The 20,058-nt window shown below is 42.4% G+C and overlaps 1 protein-coding gene across 1 annotated transcript in view; it reads right to left on the bottom strand.

The window, feature by feature from the left end:
* The window catches only part of KIF20B (kinesin family member 20B), a 434,415-nt gene that overhangs the window by 23,638 nt on the left and 390,719 nt on the right, over positions 1–20,058 (bottom strand). The window contains exons 31-32 of the mRNA XM_069239865.1: positions 10,145–10,234; positions 3,022–3,154 (exon numbers count right to left, since the gene is read on the bottom strand). Coding sequence (XP_069095966.1) covers positions 3,022–3,154; positions 10,145–10,234 — 223 coding nt within the window. The remainder of the gene's footprint in view (positions 1–3,021; positions 3,155–10,144; positions 10,235–20,058) is intronic.

Genomic DNA, 20,058 nt, shown 5'->3' with positions numbered 1-20,058 from the left:
TCCCAAAAAGCCAGATGTCCTCAGCCAGACGTGGCACCTAAGGGCCAATATCAATAAAACTGCATTGCCCAGTGAGTCGGTTGTGTCCAGTCCACGTCAGATCGTGAAGTTTGCTGCATCTGTTCCATCAGCAACTGCTTAGGAAAGTACAGTCTAGGCCTCCTGTGGCTGCACTTGGAAACCCCTAGCCCACAGCATGGGGGAATAATGGCCCAAAAGGTATGCGATGTTCAAGAACCACAAACTGGCAAAGGAAATCATCTTTTTCTAAAGTGTGTCCAGTTTCTTAGAGTCCCTATCTGGGGGTGCAGAAGAGAAGGCGCCATGGGAGGTAGAGGCTTGGATGGCCAAGCTATCAGAGGTAGGGTGCTGCGTAAAGAAACTTGGTTCGCTCAAAGCAGGGTGATTGCAACGGGCAATTGTCCTGTTCACAGGAGTCCCTGTGGTAAGTTTGACCAGGTACCCTGTAGGACATCTATAAAGGCTTCTTTGAAGGGGGCAGGGGTTTGGAAGATGAAGTTCCAGCCTGAAGCACCTCGGTCAGGAGGTTAGTCCTGATATCCTACTAAAGGCAACTCAAGGTCCAGGACCTCAGCTGCTCTTCACACCACCACAGAATATGAAGCACTCTCCTCCATAGCCATGGTAGGAGGAGAAAGCATGCCAGCAGTATCCCAGGAGATACCCAGACCACTGTCTTAACTCAAGACCGTCTGCCAGTCCACAGATTTTTGGAGCTGGAATTCTCCCCCACACCGCCCAACAATTCCTCGCCGTAACACAGCCCATGGGATAAGGCTCAGCATCTGTTATGGGGGAGCAGGCGATGCCGGGAAAGTCTGGTTCAGGACCGGAATCAAGGAAGGTTGAGGTGGTACAACCGACACCATTTCTGATCCAAGGATGGATTCCCTGGGTGCTACTCTTACCAGAGGCCGAAGCCACCGGTGCAGAACTCGATGGGGCCCCTTCTGACTATGGTGGGCCCGAAGGCACGCCAGCAGAGTCGGACTGCCTAAAAATGAGGCACATAGCCTCACAAATTTCTTTAAGTTGGGCAGGCTTCACTCCGGCTCCTGGAAAGTCAGGAAGACGCTGAGTCAACCCAGACGCAGGCCCCGCAGATGGAGGCCTAGAGAGACGATGCTCCTGCATCTCCCCGGCAGACGGACGAGTATCTTCATCGACTACTTCTTATGCCTCGACTTACCTATTGTCCCAAGGACTTGGAGGGGGACAACAATGATTGAGGAACCTTCGACCACTCCTGGGACCTTCCTCTCAACTGGGACATCGACTTGCACTGCTTTCTCAGTTATCACTTTATCTCTTGTGAAATCTTCTGTAGATGTAAACAATTCTGTCGGCAGGTCACATTGGTTTTGAAGGTCTCAAAAGGGTACAGGCTGGAGATTTGCAATGACATCTGCAAATACAATGTCTTCCAGATCCATACTTTTTTTTAGAAGTGAACATGGCTCAAAATATTATAGAAATACTTCAGGGAGAAAATTACAAAACTGCTCGACATCAGAACGGCTGGAATCGAAGAAAGAGGAGCTTATGTTTAACCCACCACTGTTGTGCCATGCAAGGTAACACTTTTGATAGATTCAGAAATGCCCCAGCAAAATACACTAGCACAGGAAATAGCTGCAACCAGAGATGTTGCTTTAAAACCTGGTTAGAGGAGCGGAAACTGCTGTCTGAGGCCAAATCCTGTAAAGTCGGTGCAATCTAAGAGATAGGTTTCTTATCTCAATTCAAATTTGAGTAGTTTTGTAAACTGGGGGACGGAATTAATAGGGAGGCTGCCCTGCTGTCTCACCCCTTTTCTGAGACCTCTGTGACGTTGGTGCAGTTGCTATGTTCTTGGTGCTGAACCATGTATGTTTCCATTGCCAAAATCTGAGTTTAGTGCTGCGCTGAATAAGGACCCTTCAAACTTCACTGATGATTACCTGCAAGATACCAGCCATCTAGGGTTGGAACAACAAAGCCTGAATCTTTTCTGCTTTCCTTAGTGCTGTGCTGAGCCTGGACTGAATGGGTTTAGGGCTATACTGCAATACTGCACGTTTGTTAGTGTGACACTGTGTGCTGTCTTTAGATAATTGTGCACCACTTGTCTATGTTCCAGGCTATAGTGCCTGCTTAATAGTGTACAGTACTGCATGCTTTACTACTGTTTTGTACTGCTCTATGGTATGTTACTCTACTAACATTTGTTTAGTGCAGGAGTGTAGATATGCATGGTGCTGTTTAGTGTTTAGGTGTGTATGCTTGCTGCTGTGTGCGGCCAGTAAGTTGGGCATCTATAGCTGTACTGTGCTGGCACAGGTGCTGACCTATGTGCTGAGTGGTGGTGGTGTTATAAGTTCAAGTTGTGGCCTACTGCATGCACAAACACAATTAAATTTGTTACTCTTGCAATGAAGAAATATCAAACAAAGTCAATGTCTGTGTAGCAGAGTACTGCACTTTAAAAGGGTTAAGGAGATCGCCGTTGGGAGTGTTTGGTAATGACAATCTTCTAATGTGCGGAGAAAATGCAACACAAGGCAATGGGATTTCATCTGCTACAGGGATAGTGCAGTGATGGACTCAACTCCAAGAATAGCAATTAACACAGAAACTGGAGGATTTCAATTACTACAGAACTCCACATCCGACCCTAAAATTACTTGTGTGCCAACAAATTTGCACAAAGCATAAAGCAATTTGAATATAGGTGACAACATCGTCAGATCTTCATTTAGCTCTAGTTAAATTAAATGTGGGGTCTGGATGAGTGAATATAATGCACTGTCCGACTGCCCCAAAGTAGACGAAAGAGTGTTACCAAGCACTGATGGGTCAGGTGCTTTTGGCTAAAAAAGAACCCAAGTTGTAATTTTAGACTGACAGTGTAAGATCTTGAACGCAATGCAAATTTATATTTTGGATATCTATATTTTCTCATATCCCAAAAAGTAAACTAAATACTAGCTCAACCTTCAATCACAATATATACATACAGACCTTTACTGTGGAAGATGGAAGGAGAACTGTGCAAGAAATCTCCAATCTTTTGCAAGGTTCCATCTTTTTTTGCTGATGAGGTACTTGATGTAGAGATTTGCTTTTTTAAAACTGATCCACCTTTATTTAATCCCTGTTAAACGAATAAGCAAATAAACATGGATTTATTTAAAGTTCCAAAAAGTAAAATCAAATTGTCGATAAAAATCTGTGATGCAATGATTACATTAAATCTACAACGTGTTGAATATTTCTGGCAGTGTTAGACATTCACTCAATGCAAAATTCCCCAAAAATGGTGCTAACAATGATGCCTTTACTCTTAGGGTCAGAACAAAAATTCATCCTCAGATTCAGCAGTGCTCTAAAAACGAGGAAGATCCTAGTGCAGAGTCTAAATTCCATGGGGACATTTTAAGAAAGTGACAACTAACCTTGACAGAAGCCACTTGCGACCCACACAAAAAAAAAACATCACAAAAAAAAATCAAGGGATTGTTTTGCTGTACAAGAGATACATAATGTCATTATGACTCTGGGCAAGCAATGAGGCTAAATGTAGGAATCACAATGGTTAGAGTTACATTTACAGTATGTGGAGATTACAATTAAAAATTAAAGTCAATTATAAAGTGAGGGATGGGAAGAGGAAGAGACTGGACCCTTCCAAGAGTGGTTCAAAGGCCAGAAATATTTTAGTCTCCAAATCTAAACAAAAATCTCATAACTCCAATTGGAGTGGCCCAATTAATGCTTTTCTTCACATATTACACTGTATAGCTGCTCAAAACTATGTCTCACAAGTGGGCCATAATGTCATACTTAAGCATTCTGCATTACTGTCCCTGTACTAGTAATAATGATTATTCCATATCAAAAAAGAGAAAAAAAATTAAAATTGCATACAACAAATAAAGACATTAGTGTGTCTTTCCTGGAATCTTGAAAAGAATTAGCGAAATGTGTACAGATCCTCCTACATATTAAGACCCTCAGGGTTTTTAGTGTCTAGTTCAAGTATTTACCGTGATTCTAGCTGTTTCAACTTTTTTCCCTCTGTTGCCGCTTCTCAAAGCTTTGGGGACATTGTTAACTACAAAATATTAAAGTAGCTTCTCCTCTCCTTTGTGCACCATATTAAAATGATGTGCCCTCAGGTACGTTTTGTTAGAGTTCTTTATCACACATACATGCTGCAAAGTACACTTAAATACCTGGTGTACTGTGCTTCCTAAGTACACTAGGGTACAAGGGCAAGTTCAGGATTAGTGTTAACCAAGACATCTCTCATGGATTTTCCTTTTGTATTTATCTATTTTCGATACCGTGTCCCTAACTACAGGATCATTCTTCACCAAGTACGAGTGTCTCATCGTTATGCATCTAATTTTCTGCCATTCTGAACCATGTCACTATCCCCATAAATATTTCCCTTATTATTCACCAGTGTAAAAAAATAATTTTATAAATACAAAAAATAAAATAGATTAGTAGTCAATGTGTGTGTGTGTATGTATGTATGTATGTATGTATATATATATATATATATATATTTTTTTTTTTTTTTTTTAACTGATAAGGACGTTATAGGTAGGGAAAAATAATTTTTTTTAAAACCTTCGAAATTCACACACACAAAAAAAAAAAGGTTACGGGCCGTTAGTTAGGTGAAGGTTTTACACACACACAAACCATATATATTACCTAGTGGTGGTCGCTGTAGAAAGTTGGCTCTGTATATACTATACCAAAGTAAGGTATGGTATGCACTGGATCCCCAGAGGCTTTACAGAGGCTAAAGTAGATAATACTAATGCTCTCTTTTGTGGTAGTGTGGTCGAGCAGTTAAGCTTATCAGGGGGTAGTGCTGAGTATTTGTTGTACACAGTCAAGAAATGAGGCACACACGCAATGACTAACTCCAGTCCAATGTTTTATGTATCAGAAAAATATACTTTGTTACTTTATTTCAAGAACCAGAGGGTCTTTGTTGCAGGTAAGTAAATTTTCAAGAACGTACCACTTTCAAGTATCAAATGCACTTTGTTGGCAATTCACAGGCAAAACAGTTTACAGGTAAGTAATACTTTTCAATATCAAAAGTAGACAGCGCAATTTTCATTGAAAGCAATGCAGTCCTGGGGAGGGAAGTACATGCGCAGTTTATAGATAAGTCTTAGACTTATGGTCCCAGTCTTCGGGGGTTAAGGTGTCCACAGGGTAAAGTTTAGGAAGACACCAAGGGTGCACCACGAGGGTCAGACGGGTGCAGAGGTCAAAGTTGGTGCTGGGCACCCAACGGAATCCTATTGAGGCAGGAAGCACTTGGAAGTGAATAGTTTGCAGGTAAGAATCCATGGTCTCAGAGCATGGGCCCCAGGGGGGTTTAGATAAGCACTTGGAGGGGTTGGGGAGGGGAAACAGGATAGCACCAAACACACGGCCTCAGCGGCACAGGGTCGGCTGGGTGCAGGGTGCAAAGACAGCATTGGGCACCCAATGCTTTTCAATGAGGAACTCTGGGTTCATAAAGAGGCTGCAGGTTTGGTGTGGGGGGCGGGCAGATGAAGACCAACGGCTAGACTGGTAAGTGAAGGCTCCTCTGAATGTCGATGGACCATGGTAGCGGGCTGGCCTCCTGACTTGAGCCGTAGGGACAGAAGGCTCTGTCAAACTCAATTCCAGCACCTGAACTCTGCCATCTGTGAGTCTACCCTGCAATGTGGTGACACCCCAGTCCTGACCACCAGAATTGTTTCCTTGGTGTTGTATGAGAAGACTTCTAGTAAGGGTGAATTATTAAATAAAAATAAATATTTGTGCATTTCTAAAACAGGTGAGGGGTGGATGTCCCAGACCAAAGAATCAACAAATTAACTTCCAGTGCGGTATACTAAAAGGCACAGGACAAAGCATATATGAGCCATTTCAAAGCATATATGAGCCATTTCATAAAGTGCATTACTATTAGTGACTCAAATGCAGACGTTTGATCTGGCAAAAACAGAAAAGTCTAGAGGGTTGACAAATAACCTTTAATAATGCCTAAGGCAAGGCTTTGCACCAAGCCAAATAAATGACAAACAGAAGTATACCAGAAAGTTTAGTCTGCAGCAGATTGACCAGGTGGTCATTGTACCAGGCTACAAACTTTGCCCAATGTCCAGAACTGATTGCCTCCCAGGAATCTTGATGGGTGAACTATGGAGTGCATAAAGCTAGACATTCTTGGAGGTGATCAAAAGATCTACACAAGATACATCATCTGGCAAAATATTTCTTGGCCCACCTCCGGGTGCACTTGCCACTCAAGATTTGCTAGGTGCCGCCGGCTGAGCTCCACTGCTGTGGCATTTAAGGACCCACCAGGTAGCTGATAATCAAGGAAATTCACTCTAGCTCCAGCCAGTGCCACACCATCTATGATTCCTAGCACAGCATACATAACACCACACTGCTCTATATGCTGTTGTACCACATGATGGTTGCACACAACTGCTCCTGATGGCGGTAGAAAGACCTTAAGAGCTAGTTGGATGGCATGCAGCTCAAGAATACTGACAGTGTTTGATCTCCACCTTGTCCAGGTGCCCCCATCCCCAGCCCAGAGTAGAAGTGTTAGTCACCACTGTGAGCTCTGGATGGGGAAGGGGTATAACTATGGAAAAGGGCCTGTAAAAAGTCTGAGTGGAATCTTTCATCTACTATTGAAGGTCAAGAGCTGCCTAATCTGACTTTAACAACAGATGATGTCCGAAAGGCACCCCCAAGTGCTGAACCTAATGAAGGTAAACATTCCACTGTAGATCCTGTATGTGTCAAGGTACTAGCAGAATACACCAGATCAGGAGACCAAGAAGCCTCAGAATCACCTGGGCTGGAACACAGGATTGAGCCTGAAAAAAGAAGGAATATATTCTGCATGTCCTGGACTCACTAAGGGGGTGGAAAGGCTTTGAATGCCACTATGCCCATAACTGCTGTTGTAAAGGGATTCCTTGGCACTGGCCAAATGTAGGATTTCAGCTCATTGATGAAGATCCCTAGTGAATATGGGTGATGTTTATCTGCAGATAGTCCGCTATTTACTGTGAGGAACGTGCCTGCACTAACCACTGTTGGAGGTACAGGAGTATATGTACTCCCCCCACTTGCAAGGATGGACTGAGACCACCTCCATCAACTTTGTAAGCAACCGAGAGGCAGAAGTGAGGTTGAAGGATAGAGCAGTAAACTGGAAATGCTCAAAACCCACCATGAAGTAGAGGAACCACCTGCTGGGACAGCAGGACAGGTACACGAACATATGCATTCTGCAAGCTCAATCCAATCCCCAGGATGTACAGGTGAGGACCTAGCCAGAGTTAGCATCTTGAATTTATCGGTGTGAAGAAAGGTTCTCAAGAACAACCATTTTGAAATCGTTCAGGTCCTTCAGTTCTTTTTGTGCAAAAAGAAGTACTGAGGATACCTCATAATGCCTCTCTCCTTTATGGAGACTCTATGCATTGTCTCCTTCTCTATCAATGACTGAACCTCTTTGGCAAGGGACAAAGGCATGCTCTACTAAGGTCTGTGTGAAAACAGGAGGAACTGTAGGGGAGGTGTAGGGACTATAGAGTTTGAAAGTTATGATGGCAGACAACCATCAAGATCCTGTGGTTTGAGGTAACACCCTGCTAGTTGAGCAGATTATAGTGCATTCTGGCCCCTACTGGCTTCGGGTGACTTCTGAGGGAGGAACCAAAGCGACTTAGTGGCAGGGGAAGAAGACGAATGGGACTAGCTATTTTGGTGGTAGTACTTCCATCTACTCCTGTCACCCCATCCCTTGGGTCTCAAAAGGGCTGGGCAGGCTGCCACACCAGCTGAGATGGCTGCCCTTTGAGGTAAGCATGGCCTAGGAGTAACTCCTGAACGTCCAGTATTGCTGAGGGGATTGCCGTCCAGAGAGCGAGAACCCAAGGATTGGAATGTGGCGCGGCTATCTTTAAATCTCTTTCAAGACGTCACTATACAGCTATGAGCAAGCACAGGGCATACTCAAGAGGGATGCCTGCATGTTTACGGAGAAAAGTATGGAGCTCAGCTTGGCAGGCCAATAAATCTACAGCAATGCAGGTCAATAAATCTACACACTCCTCATTTTGATGCCCAGATCAGTCCTCAAAATGGATTTAGTTGTTTTCAGTCCTTTCTGGACTGTTTGTGCAAAGGAATTCTAAAATTCCTGAGGGAACACTGGCAATACCCGTGTACAAAATAGGGTGTGAATTTATTTTCCAACAGGCAGACTGCAATCAGTGAGCACAATGCCAAACTGGCTGGGAACACCCTATTGGCAAGCTGATCAATGCACTTCGATTCTCTACTAGAAGTCCAGTAGGGAACGTATTTTGGTTGACTTTGCCTGCTTACGTTTGCACCACAAGACTTTTCGGTGATGTCTGCTGAGTCAAGAAAGCTGAGCCACACAGAGCAGGCCTAATGTGTTTAGTGATGGGGAAATTTACTGAAAGTGCAGAGCAAGGCTTCAACCATGCCACACTAAGAATGTGTCAGAGCCTCACTGAAAAAAGCTCTGAAGTTGAAGAGCCTGGATGCAACATTTCACCTAGGACCTAAGCTGACTACTACTATTAAAAATTGGGGGCGTCAATAGGGAGTCCAATTTTGTCTCTGGTGAAGTGTCAAGATAATGGTATTCTGGGGACCTAAATACAATCCACCACCAGTATAATGAGGTGGCAGTCTGTGCAAGGGTAGGACCTGCTGGCTGTAACCCAGTTGGAAGCCTTGGCAGAACCATGAGGCCCAAATGTGCTTCTGGGGGACCTGGAATTATCTTGAAAAGATACAGCACTGTCTCGTTGAAGGCCTCTACCTGCTGTTGAGGATGGCTCAGAAAATTAAAGTTACAATAGTTCCAGCGGTGGGATTGGGTCAGAATAGATCTGGTGCTGAGTCGGCCCTTTGGTTTTGAGCCTCCCACTAGGAATATTCATGTTTTTGTCAATATTTAGCCCTCGACTTCAACTTAGACATTCCTGATTAACGGAACCTGAATCGTGTGCAGGACATACATCAAAAATTGGCCAGCAACCTGGGGGGTAATGAATCTCGTTTCTTGTGGTTGGCAACATACAAGTTTACCTCCCACTGCTTGAAGGCCTTCAGGTGCATCAGACAGCACTTGTCACAGGACTCGGAATATTGCTTGGATCTACTACACCAAAGACGGACGTTATGCGTGTCTGTAACGGACATCTGCTTCATGCAGGGGATGCATGGATTGAAGGTTTTAGCCTTAAGGTGAGACATTTATATCACACTGTCACACAAAGTATTGTTAGGGAAGCTGGTGAGGAACCAAAAAGGTTTGCTAGTGGAACGCCTGATCTGCATTAACGTTTGCAGAAAAAAGAAACAAACATCAGTGTGTGAGCGTAGCGCTTACACATGTCACATACAGAGGTGGGACAAGGCTACTGCAGAGTCTGAATGCACACCTAACGGTGTCTGGGAGCAATTGCTAGAAACATTTTCAGATCCAGTCTGCCACCTAGGGGAGTCTAGAAGGTGATGAACGTGCGGTTAGAAGTATCCATCAGAAGTGAAACACTGACAAAGATGAAATGTTTACTGAGAGAATTGACTCCTACCCACAGAATGCATACATGCTCTTAGAAAAATATACCCTAACAGAATATCTGTGACAGTTGACTAAGCCCAAGCAGAAATGTTGCAATATGATACACTCTATGAAACGAATCCAATACTGAGTTAGGATCAGATGGCTCTTCCAGTATAAAAAAGAAATGTCCAGGCTCTTCTGTCAGACAATATGATGAAATAGAAAACGCGCAGAGAATATCAGTATCATCAATTCTTCTCAACTAAGTCACTTCAGATATTTCATTCCAAAAACATCTAAGTTCATTTCGTTTTTGAAAAATGTTTTAATTCGCACCTATACTTCATAGAAACAAACTCTGCATTATATTTTTAGAGATACAATATTTGGATGTATTTATAAAAATGTGAATCAAATTAACAGCATAAAATCACATTTTCCGACGATAAAGCAATAACGTGAACGGCGCCACAACAAAGTATTACAAACCTTTTGGTTCCCACCAACTGGAGTAGAAGCAGAACAATGTGTGTCGGCACTTCTTGTTGCATTTTTCTTATTTTCAGTCTTGACAATGCCCTGGAAACACAAAATACGCGTCACATTGCACTCTAACTGCAGTAGGTTATGAGAAACTAGCATGTTGTACCTTTACTGTACTGAAAATCTGCAGTCAGAAACTGTAGGCCAAGGCCAATCTGTCAGGGTCGCATGGGTATGCTGACATCAGGGCCTAACACAGGTTTTGAATAAGAGCTTCTCAAACACAGATCTGATAAGAAACTACACTGAAAGCAAAGGGTGGCCCAGTCCCAGCAGACTAGTTGCCAGGTGTATTTTTCTGTGGATAGTGAAATGAATGTTTAACGGTACAATTCTATCGGAGTAAATTCAAACTTTTGGTTTGTTTTCCTACAAAGAAGCCACTGTTCTATTGTTGCCACCATCATTTCTGAGGAGTGTTTCCGCTTCATAGGCCTCTGCCGGAAGTGAATCTATTTCATTGCGATTGACTAACTGCAAATAACAAGCTAATACCGAGAAATAAACGAGTTTGGAGTTAGCAACTTTTGTAAGTGGACATGCTACATATTTTTCCCATGTCCGCAATCTGCGAATGGACAAAGTCCACCTCGCATGTAGAATTTCCAAATTGGCACATATGGTTTGCGAGAATAAATTAAAAAATTCTCATGAATCGGGAAAAAACTTGACCTTGCAAATGCGTGTCTTTCCTTTTTTTCATAATTAAGTTGGATATAGATGTCGAAAAACTTATGGTCTGCGCCCACGGAGAGTTAATTAAATGTCTACTTACACCGCAGTTCCTTTCGTTAAGGATACAGGAACATTGAGTTGAGCATCTACATTCTTGTATTTTGTTTGGAAAGAGGAACCACTCTTTATAAACTAATTTCGAGGTAATATTTTCGGGGAACCCTCTTTATAAAATAATCTCAAGCGAAAACACTCGTCACATACAGCAAAAGGAGAAAAGCAGAAAAACATCTAACTATTTCGACCGGCTAACACAAAGAGGCACATTTCCTTAAGAGGCCTGGTCAACTGTGCCCGATCTTTCGATTGAAAAGGCATTTCTTACCTGAGCACCACTTCCACTCGATTAACAAGCTACACGGACACAACATATTTAATGAGTAAGACGTATGAATGACGTAAATGATGGACAGGTGATTTTTATGAGTGACGGAAATTAATCTATACAATTACAATAGAACCTCGGAATGAAACCATCTTTTCTGTCAAAAAGCGGAGTAAATTTTCTTTTCAATATTCTGATTTTAAGACTGAGAATTTCAGACAGATGAAGGACCCCGTTAAATGAAGATGTCATATAGTGTTCTGTTTAAAACTTGAAAAAAAAAAACCACTGTGGTATCTGGCACATAATAGATAATTGGAAAAGCAAATCACAACTGCCTATAATTTAGAGGACATGCATACATTTCAGGTTATCTACCTCCTCTATTTTGGTCTCTCCTGTTAATGCTGTAGAGTACAGTTTCTGTTATTTAGTAAAACGTCTATGAATGTTGTGAACATTAAATTAAAGCATACCTACAATTATAGGGTTTACTTTTATTTGCAGCAATACGAATTTATAATTGCCTTCTTTCGTCCTTTGCTATTCAACAAGCTAGCAAGAGATAATTCCTATTTAATGTACCTCAGTTTCTGTAATGTTCTGTCTCTTCAGAGATTGCTGACTGGTGCGTACATCAGTTATCTGGAGTCTGACAAAAATGTATGCTTTCTAAACTATCAGGAAGCGATTTACTTTTCGTCCTCGAGAAGAAACTCCAGGTGTGCAGAAAAAAAAAAAAAACACGTCAAAATAGGTGGGCTCCTGTGTTTAACCACCACTCTAAGAAGGACACTCCTATAACGTACTTTGAAGGTGGTAAAATGCGCCAACATCGCTGTTTGCAGCATAATACACGATCAGATGACTAATTAGCTGAATTGAAAAAAAGAAAAAGCTTCGAAGTCCATCTTTGCTATAAGTTACAAAACTGGTAAAAATAGAAGTAGAAGATAATTTCCAGACAGGCTTTAACCATGGACTTCTAAATGATTCAGCGTTTTCCTCTTCTTCTCTAACATTAATCCCAGCGGTTAAAAAATATAAGATGATATGAATGACTAATACTAATAAGAAGCGGTTTATGATGCTGAAAAATGTGACCACAGTAATCACAAAGACACTTTCCGCATTTTCGGAGCATGTGGATAGTGGGCAACACACAACTGAGTAACGCCAATACAAAGTTTAAAAAGATGTCAATAAAAACAGGCCTTGATTTAAAGTCCCTGATGGGAGTGCCAGGGCGGCTCTGCCAAGCCTCATTTTGACATCAGGCTACCAAAAGTGGAACAGAGTACTGTACTGCCCTAGCAAATTAGTCTAAACAGCCCGGCGGACCTCACCTCCGTGCTAGACCACCCCAAAGGCTTGAAGGTCCTCTGGGGATCTCCTGCCCCTGCACGCATGTGCAGGTAAGGAGGGGGCCGCAGGAAGTTTCCCAGAGTGTTACTTAGGAGGGAGTCTGTAATGATGTAGATATTGCAGGGTGCCCTTCCGATGCCAGTGGGAAGAACGTTGTCCTATAAAGAGCAGGATGTAACACTTGTACGCCACCTCTATTAAAGTCGTGGCTCGACATTTACGCAGTAGTCCGCAAATAAAATGGGCTCCTTTACAGACAGAAGCGGCACAGAGTACTGTTGCCTTGCTTGCTTTCCTTATTAAAAAGAGGGGGGGAAAAACCCACAACAATACAGTCCCAGTTCCGGATGCCGAGGCAAAGGCATCCTAAAAAAGCCCATCTGTAAGACACACCAGCCAGGAGCCCCGTGACCAGTTTTTAAATATACTACATCAGGCCAATATATTTAGTCAGAAAAAAAAAAAAAAAAAGGTCTTCTATAAGAAACACGGCGTCAGAGTCCCAGACCATGCTAGAAGAGTCATTTGTATATGTTAAGAATATGTACAGCAAATTGACACCCCGGACACAGTAGATATATATATAAAAAAAACACACACACAAAATAAAGTTTGTGGATCTCTCAGAACTTTTGCCTTTGCAAATGGAGGCTAACTAAAGATAGGACACCAAGCTAATTTTTAACACGCATTGGCAAAGCCAATAGGTTTCGCCTATGCGCGATCTATTGGCTTTGTCAATGTTTTTAGACATGCTGCACAGCATCACAGGCTGCCGAGTAACATGGCCTAAAGTAAATTTTAAAAAAATTAAAAAAAAAAATAAAAAAAAAACACTGACGACGCCAGCGTTGACCACGTCATACCGCTTTTCCCCCCTTTAACCCCTGTTGCACAGCAGCCTGCGCTGCTGTACAATATGGCCAAAAAAAGCAAAGGGGGGCAAGCAACATGTTTTGGTAGAGGGAGCAGCAACAACAGACAACAGGAGGAGGGCACAGGGAAAGCAACATGAGAGAAGTGTGGGGGAAAGAGCAGCAGCAATGGGCAGCAGGAGGAAGGGAAAACAACACAATGGAAGTGCAGAGGAGGAGGGAGCAGCTACAACAAACAGCAGGAGGAGGGTGGGGGAAGAAACATTAGGGAGGTGCGGGGAGAGAGCAGCAACAACAGCCAGTGGGAGGAGTGAAGAAAACCACACAGAGGAGTTGTGGGGAGAAGTAAGGAAGCAGCAACACAACAGACAGCCAAAGGAGGGGTGAGGTTGGGGCAAGAGCAGGGACAGTGGGAGGGATGGACTGCAGACACATGCACTCATAGTGCGTGACAAAAAGTGAAAAAAGGTACCTGCATAAGCATGCTGCCAGTAGAAGGACACTGGCTGCAGACAAGAAACTGCACTTGGTCCATGCACCAATGCAAGGGCAAACAGAAACCCCAGGAGGTGCTGACCAATAGGAAACAGGAGAGTGATGTTGAAGGAAACCAATCCTGAGTAATGGGCTGGTCTTTAAGACTTATGTTTTTTTTGTTTACAAACGACTTTGCCAACAGTGAAACTGCTGTCTCCGCAAAACCTTAAAGTGGATGCCAAACAGTTGTGAGATATCTGAAAAAGAAGCTTGCCCACGTTTCAAGAAAAATCTAACAGAAAGTAAAAATCATGAGCTTCTGAGGCACTGCATGTTGTGACACAGAAAACGAAATAACGTGTCTGGGCTACAGTAGTGCAGCAACACTGGTCAACTATCAGATGTGGTCAGTAGGGGTAGATTTATCAACATACTTAAACAAGTTTCAACTTGTATAGGAAGATATTCCCATATGAAAGTCGGTGGTAAGATAGCATTCAGGAGTGATGGTGATATCGTGCTGGATATCCATATTCAAAGAGAATATGTGGTCCTAGAAGCATGGTACTTTTTGAACATTAAGAGTACTTCAATTAGTGTACCTGTGATCCTTGTTCTTTTTCCCCACTTGACTACAATTCTTTACACGAGTCATTGGACTCTATCACAAAGTATCTGTTAGGTAAGTAGAAGACGCATTTACACAATATACTACAAAAATAGAGAAACAGAAGTGCAAGCGACTCAAAAGAAATGTTTTAAAATGTACCACAGTAAAACATCAAGGAACATAACCGTGCTCAGTCTATGGGTGGATTGATTTCACCACGAAGTGCGTACACTTGTGATGAAAATAAATAATGTATTAAAAAAACAAAAAAGACAGGAATCAGATTGTGTTGAGTTAACAATGATTATCAACTGTTAAACAAAACACTATATAAACTAGATGAAGACAAACAACACAATGACCAGGTTAGTCTCCCTTCTACAGTTCTACTGGGACTACATGATGATTTTTTGACAAATGAATTAATGTAAACCCAGTAAATAGGAGCAATACCTCACAAAGTGCATCAGAAGTATGTTTCGATTTCGAACTACTTTTCCAGCAGCGGGAAAGCACGTAACACTTAAAGAAAATTGTTAAAGAAACAATTATTTTTATACAAAATCTGTTTACATTTCAAATTAAGCAAAAGTAACATCCCGGGTACAGACTTTGGGAGTTTCCAAAATATTTATTTGCACTGTACAGATAGGAGTGTTTACATTTTAAAATAAAGAGTTTAGGAGTCACAACTCTTTAGATGTCACATCAGTTTTCCCCAACAACTAACATTGATGATTAAATTTGATTAGTAGTCCAGTATATAGACAGAGGTAGCTTAATCAGTTCGCAGCACCTTTTGTTAGACTGGAGTCCAGCGGCCCAGAGAAACCTCACTTTTGCAAACTACAAACAAAAGAGGGTGTAACTTACAAGAAAAATGTTCCTAAAAAACACAAATTCAAGAGACCTTACTCCAATCAGTTTTGCTAGTCATTTCTATAGTGGAAAAGTGGTTTGTAATATAACTACCCCTTCTGAGTATGTGTCATATATGTTTTCTGCCGATAAGTGGTTATATAATAGAATTTTAGAGGCATTTTCCCCAGTCTGCTACTTTGTACTGTGGCAAAAAGTGGAATTTGACCTATAATCTGTGGGAATAAATGAGTGAATCTGTGTTTATTAGCGCAGTTGTTCCAGATAATATGTTATTAAACCATATTTAATATCATCAGCGCGGTATCAATATAACACACACACACAAAAAAAAAAAAAACTTACATATTTCACCACCAAGTTCCACAATAAGAACTTGCTGGAGCTTCAATGTTACCATTGTTTATTCTCACAGGTAACACGTTTCAGCATACAGCTAACTTGCCAACCCCCTTTCGGACCAGTAAGTTTCATTTGTCAAACTTCTATCTCAACCCTGGGTAACAGTGTCTCTGAGTCGCAAGGCATACACAAAGGAAAGTGATTAACTTTTAAAAAGCACCAAAACAACTGAAGAAGAAATACACAAAACACTCAAGAAATTTGCCACCACTTTATGAAATTTAATTTTAAGCATTTTTAGACACCAAAAGATAAAGACCCATCAGAAGGTTCCAGAGGTACAGAATTTACAAATAAATATGCACTTTTCACTTAACCGTAAGGAAGGATTGGCAAATTCAACAAATTTGACACTCAGAAACTTTTCCACGAAAAATGTAGGTAAATATCAAGGTGGTTATTTTCAGTTACTTTGGGCAACCACCTCTGACAAGAAGCCAGTGAAGGAAACCAGGAAAGTCCTCAGAAAAAGTTACCTCAGTGGGGGAAGCAGCCTTTAGTCGCAAAAGAAGTGGTAAGATCTGCAAGGATGTTGTAGATGCAATACGGTCCACAAGGGGTCCTTCTGTGGCTAGTCCTGTATTTGTGAAAAGGGTCAGGAGGTCCTGGCCACCGTGGGTGACATCCCTCAAAGTCCTCTCAGTCCTGGTAGAATTCCAGTTGCCTAGAATCCTTCCCCAGGCGATAACTCATCTTCTGAGCATCTTCTGAGCGACCAAGCTGCACTCCGATGACTCTCCCGGGTCCACCAGTCTCTGGTGCAACTTTGAGCGCCTGGCCCAGTCTCTGGTGCTGCAGGAAAGTGGCTGACAGTGATGTGAAGATCTGGGCTACTAACTTGCCACAGCAGGATTCTCCAGATAGTGTGGCCCTGTGCTGAGAACAGGAGGTCAGTCAACTGAACCATGGTGCCTTTTGCTTCCACTGGGCTCTGGAGATGACTTGTTCATGAGCAGGACACACCATGCACAGTCCCTTCTCCTTTACTGGCCACCAGGTGCAATCCACGTCGGTTTAGTCTCTTTGCGCTGGGTGGTTGGTGCAGCAAGTCAGTCCTAATTTGTCAACATCAGGGCAGTGCACGCTCTAAGGGCAACCAGAATGCAAAAACCTAATGATTTCCAGCTAACATAATTTATGCATTGTGCTGAGATAATGTTGTTTAACCTTTTGCATTGCAGAGTTTCATCCTGAAGACTCATGTTCAGCATGCATATAAATATTGTCCACATGTAATGTATTGCTGCAGGCTTTCAGACTGTGCCAGGGTGTGGTCCCTTTCCAGGGCCTTCTAGAAGCTTCCCTGCAGCATGCCTAGGTGTGGTTGGTGGGCTGGGCTAAAACTCTATAAAAGGGAGCCAGCCCAGCTCCACGTGCTCACTATTCAGAGGTCCCGGTGCAGACCTGCCGCAACGTCCTGAGCTCCCGTTCCGGAGGCCTACTTGGATCTTCCAGACCTCGCCCATTCATTGTGCTTGGTGATTCTTGATCAGGGTGGTAAGACGGAGGTCGGGCTGGGCCCCCGATCCCGTTTCCCGAAGGAGTTCGAGTTCTTGAGCCTAATTATCATGATAAAATCTTTTGACTCTTGTGCGTGTGAAAGTGTGCTTGATGTTTATTGGGCATTTACATGCTGACATTCGAATCGGCAAGACACACAATTCCTTACTCGTGTTTTAATTAATTTTATTCAATGTGCGTTACCATTTCCAGACATTCATATGGTGACATTCGAATCGGCTAGATGCGCGATTCCTTACTCGTGTTTTAATTCATGTTATTCAATGTGCGTTACCACTTCCAGACATTCATATGGTGACATTCAAATCGGCAAGACGCAATTCTTTCCTCGTGCTTTAACAATGGATATTCATTGTGCGCTACCATTTCCTGCCATTTACATGGTGGCATTTGAATCGGCGAGATGCGCGAATCATTTCTCGTGTGTAACTCATGCAGTTCATTGTGCGCTACCATTTCCTGGCATTTACATGGTGGCATTTAAATCGGTGAGACGCACAATTTTATTCTCGTGTGTAATTCATGTTATTCATTGTGCGCTTTTTCTGGCATTTTCATGGTGACATCTGAATCGGCAGGAAGCGCGATTCTTTTCTTGTGTTTAATATCACGGTGTTCATAATGTGCTATCTCTTCATGGCATATACGAGGTGGTTTTCTAGCCAACAAGACGCATGATTTATTTCTCGAGCCTAGTTTATGTTATTTATGGTGCACAATCATTCTATGGTATTTACAACCTTTGTGAAAATATATAATGGGCACAATTCATGTTTCATACAGTATTTTGAGAAAACAAAATGCTAGAGTTCTAGATGTGATGTAGTGTGTATATAATAATGTTTTTCTTTCCTTGATCCTCATGCAAAAGATAATGTTTGAATCTGAACATTGCATTTAACCATTTCTTGATTTCCTCTCAGGTGTTCAGTAATCTTGAAGCCTAGTTGTTAAAGTCCATTCATAGGTTATCTATGATTTCAGAACGACAATGCTTAGAGTTATAATCTAGTACTGATTTATATGATATAATCTTGATATTGTGTGTTTTAACCTTTTGCTTCCAACGGGTCTCCTTCCCAGCTTTTCCCTTCCTAATCCCTTTTTCCCCCACTTGGACTCTGTGGTAATTCTAATCAGAGTATTGGAGCTGTCTTGTGGTGGAGGTGCTGGGAGCGTGCACAGACCCAGAGGATCTCGTGACTCTGACATAATTCCACTCCTGTTGTGATCTGAGTGCTGGGTGCCAGGGATGCACCTTCTATGCTCAGAAAATGCTTTCAGAATAGGATGGGGGATGGTAGCCAATGGGTTACCTGGCTCCTGATGGCCACTTCCTGAGAAGTGTGGCATCTGGCTATTGCAGGAGGCACCATTCTGTCCACTCCCAACATGGCAGAACTGCATCCTTTGGCATCCAGAGCTCTCCAGCCCAACCCAGAGGTGTGGCTACCAAGTGAGCTTCATGTCCCTGGAAAAACCTTTTGGCAACTGGCTTCCCCTTCCCTGTCCCTAGTATCAACCTGCCTGGCTAAACAATAGAGCAGTCCTTCTCCCAAGTTTTGGCCATTTGCCCTTCAAAGGCGCCTTCTCCTTTAAAGCTAACCTTTTGGGCTGATAACTGTGTGGCTTTCAGCAAGAGAGAGGAAGCACCTCTCTCACATCCACACATCCATTGTTTTTTTCCCCTGGGAGTCGTTAGCACGTCTCCCAAGGAGGGCGGACAGTTACCAGTGAGGACAATTCTTGTAAGCAACTGTAAATGGGCATGGGAACTTCTAAAGTTGCACTTAGTCCACCAGTGACAGTAAACTAGATTTAACCATCAAATCAGATTTAATGCACTGTTTATTTTGATACCTTACAGTAGCAGGGTTGAGAAGTCAGCCTGTAACTCTACTTGCCAAAAGACAATTTAGGGGTTTTACTGCTGGAAAATTGTAAAAGTACATGCTCTACCTTTTAATGTACAGCACCTTGCCTTTGGGCATGATTGGCCACCCTTCGGGGTGACATATATTAAAAAAGGGAGGAGTTGGGCTTTAAAATTACCTTAAATGGCAAAGTCAAGTTAGCAGCCTGGAACTGCCCTTCAAGTCTGCACTGGCAGACAAGGAGCCATGTTTTACTGTGTCGCACTCAGGGTGGCACAACAAGTGCTGCAGTCGATGAGTGGAGACGCTAACTTACAGGTCGGGGGTACCCCAGTACCATATACTAGGGACTTACAAGAAATTTAGGTTATGCCAATTAGGTATGAGCCAAATATACACAATTCTAAGGGTGAGAGCACAGGCACAGAGTCCTGATTAGCAGGGTCAGAGCATTTCAGAGTCATTACACCAGCATCTAGTAGACACAATGGTGGCAAAAAGTGTCAGGTGAACCTCCAGAAAGCCTATTTCCTTACACTTAACAGTAAATCTATCATATGGTGTCACATTTCTTCTACATTTCTTGTAAATTCACAATTAAGGCCGGGATCCTGATGTTTACCAGATATACATGCATAAAAAAAAATTCTGATCAGTTCACATGAATCTTTTCATGAAATAAAAGTCATCCCTTTAGGGTTCTTCATGGCAAGTTTTGTCTGGATATGTCCAAAAGTGAAGAAAAAAAAAAAAAAAAAAAATTTTAAATTGTTTTTAAAAAAAGCGATTTCTTTTAA

Source organism: Pleurodeles waltl, chromosome 6 (genome assembly GCF_031143425.1).
Source record: "Pleurodeles waltl isolate 20211129_DDA chromosome 6, aPleWal1.hap1.20221129, whole genome shotgun sequence".
NCBI classification, from domain to species: domain Eukaryota; kingdom Metazoa; phylum Chordata; class Amphibia; order Caudata; family Salamandridae; genus Pleurodeles; species Pleurodeles waltl.
This window is presented reverse-complemented; position numbering and strand designations above follow the sequence as displayed.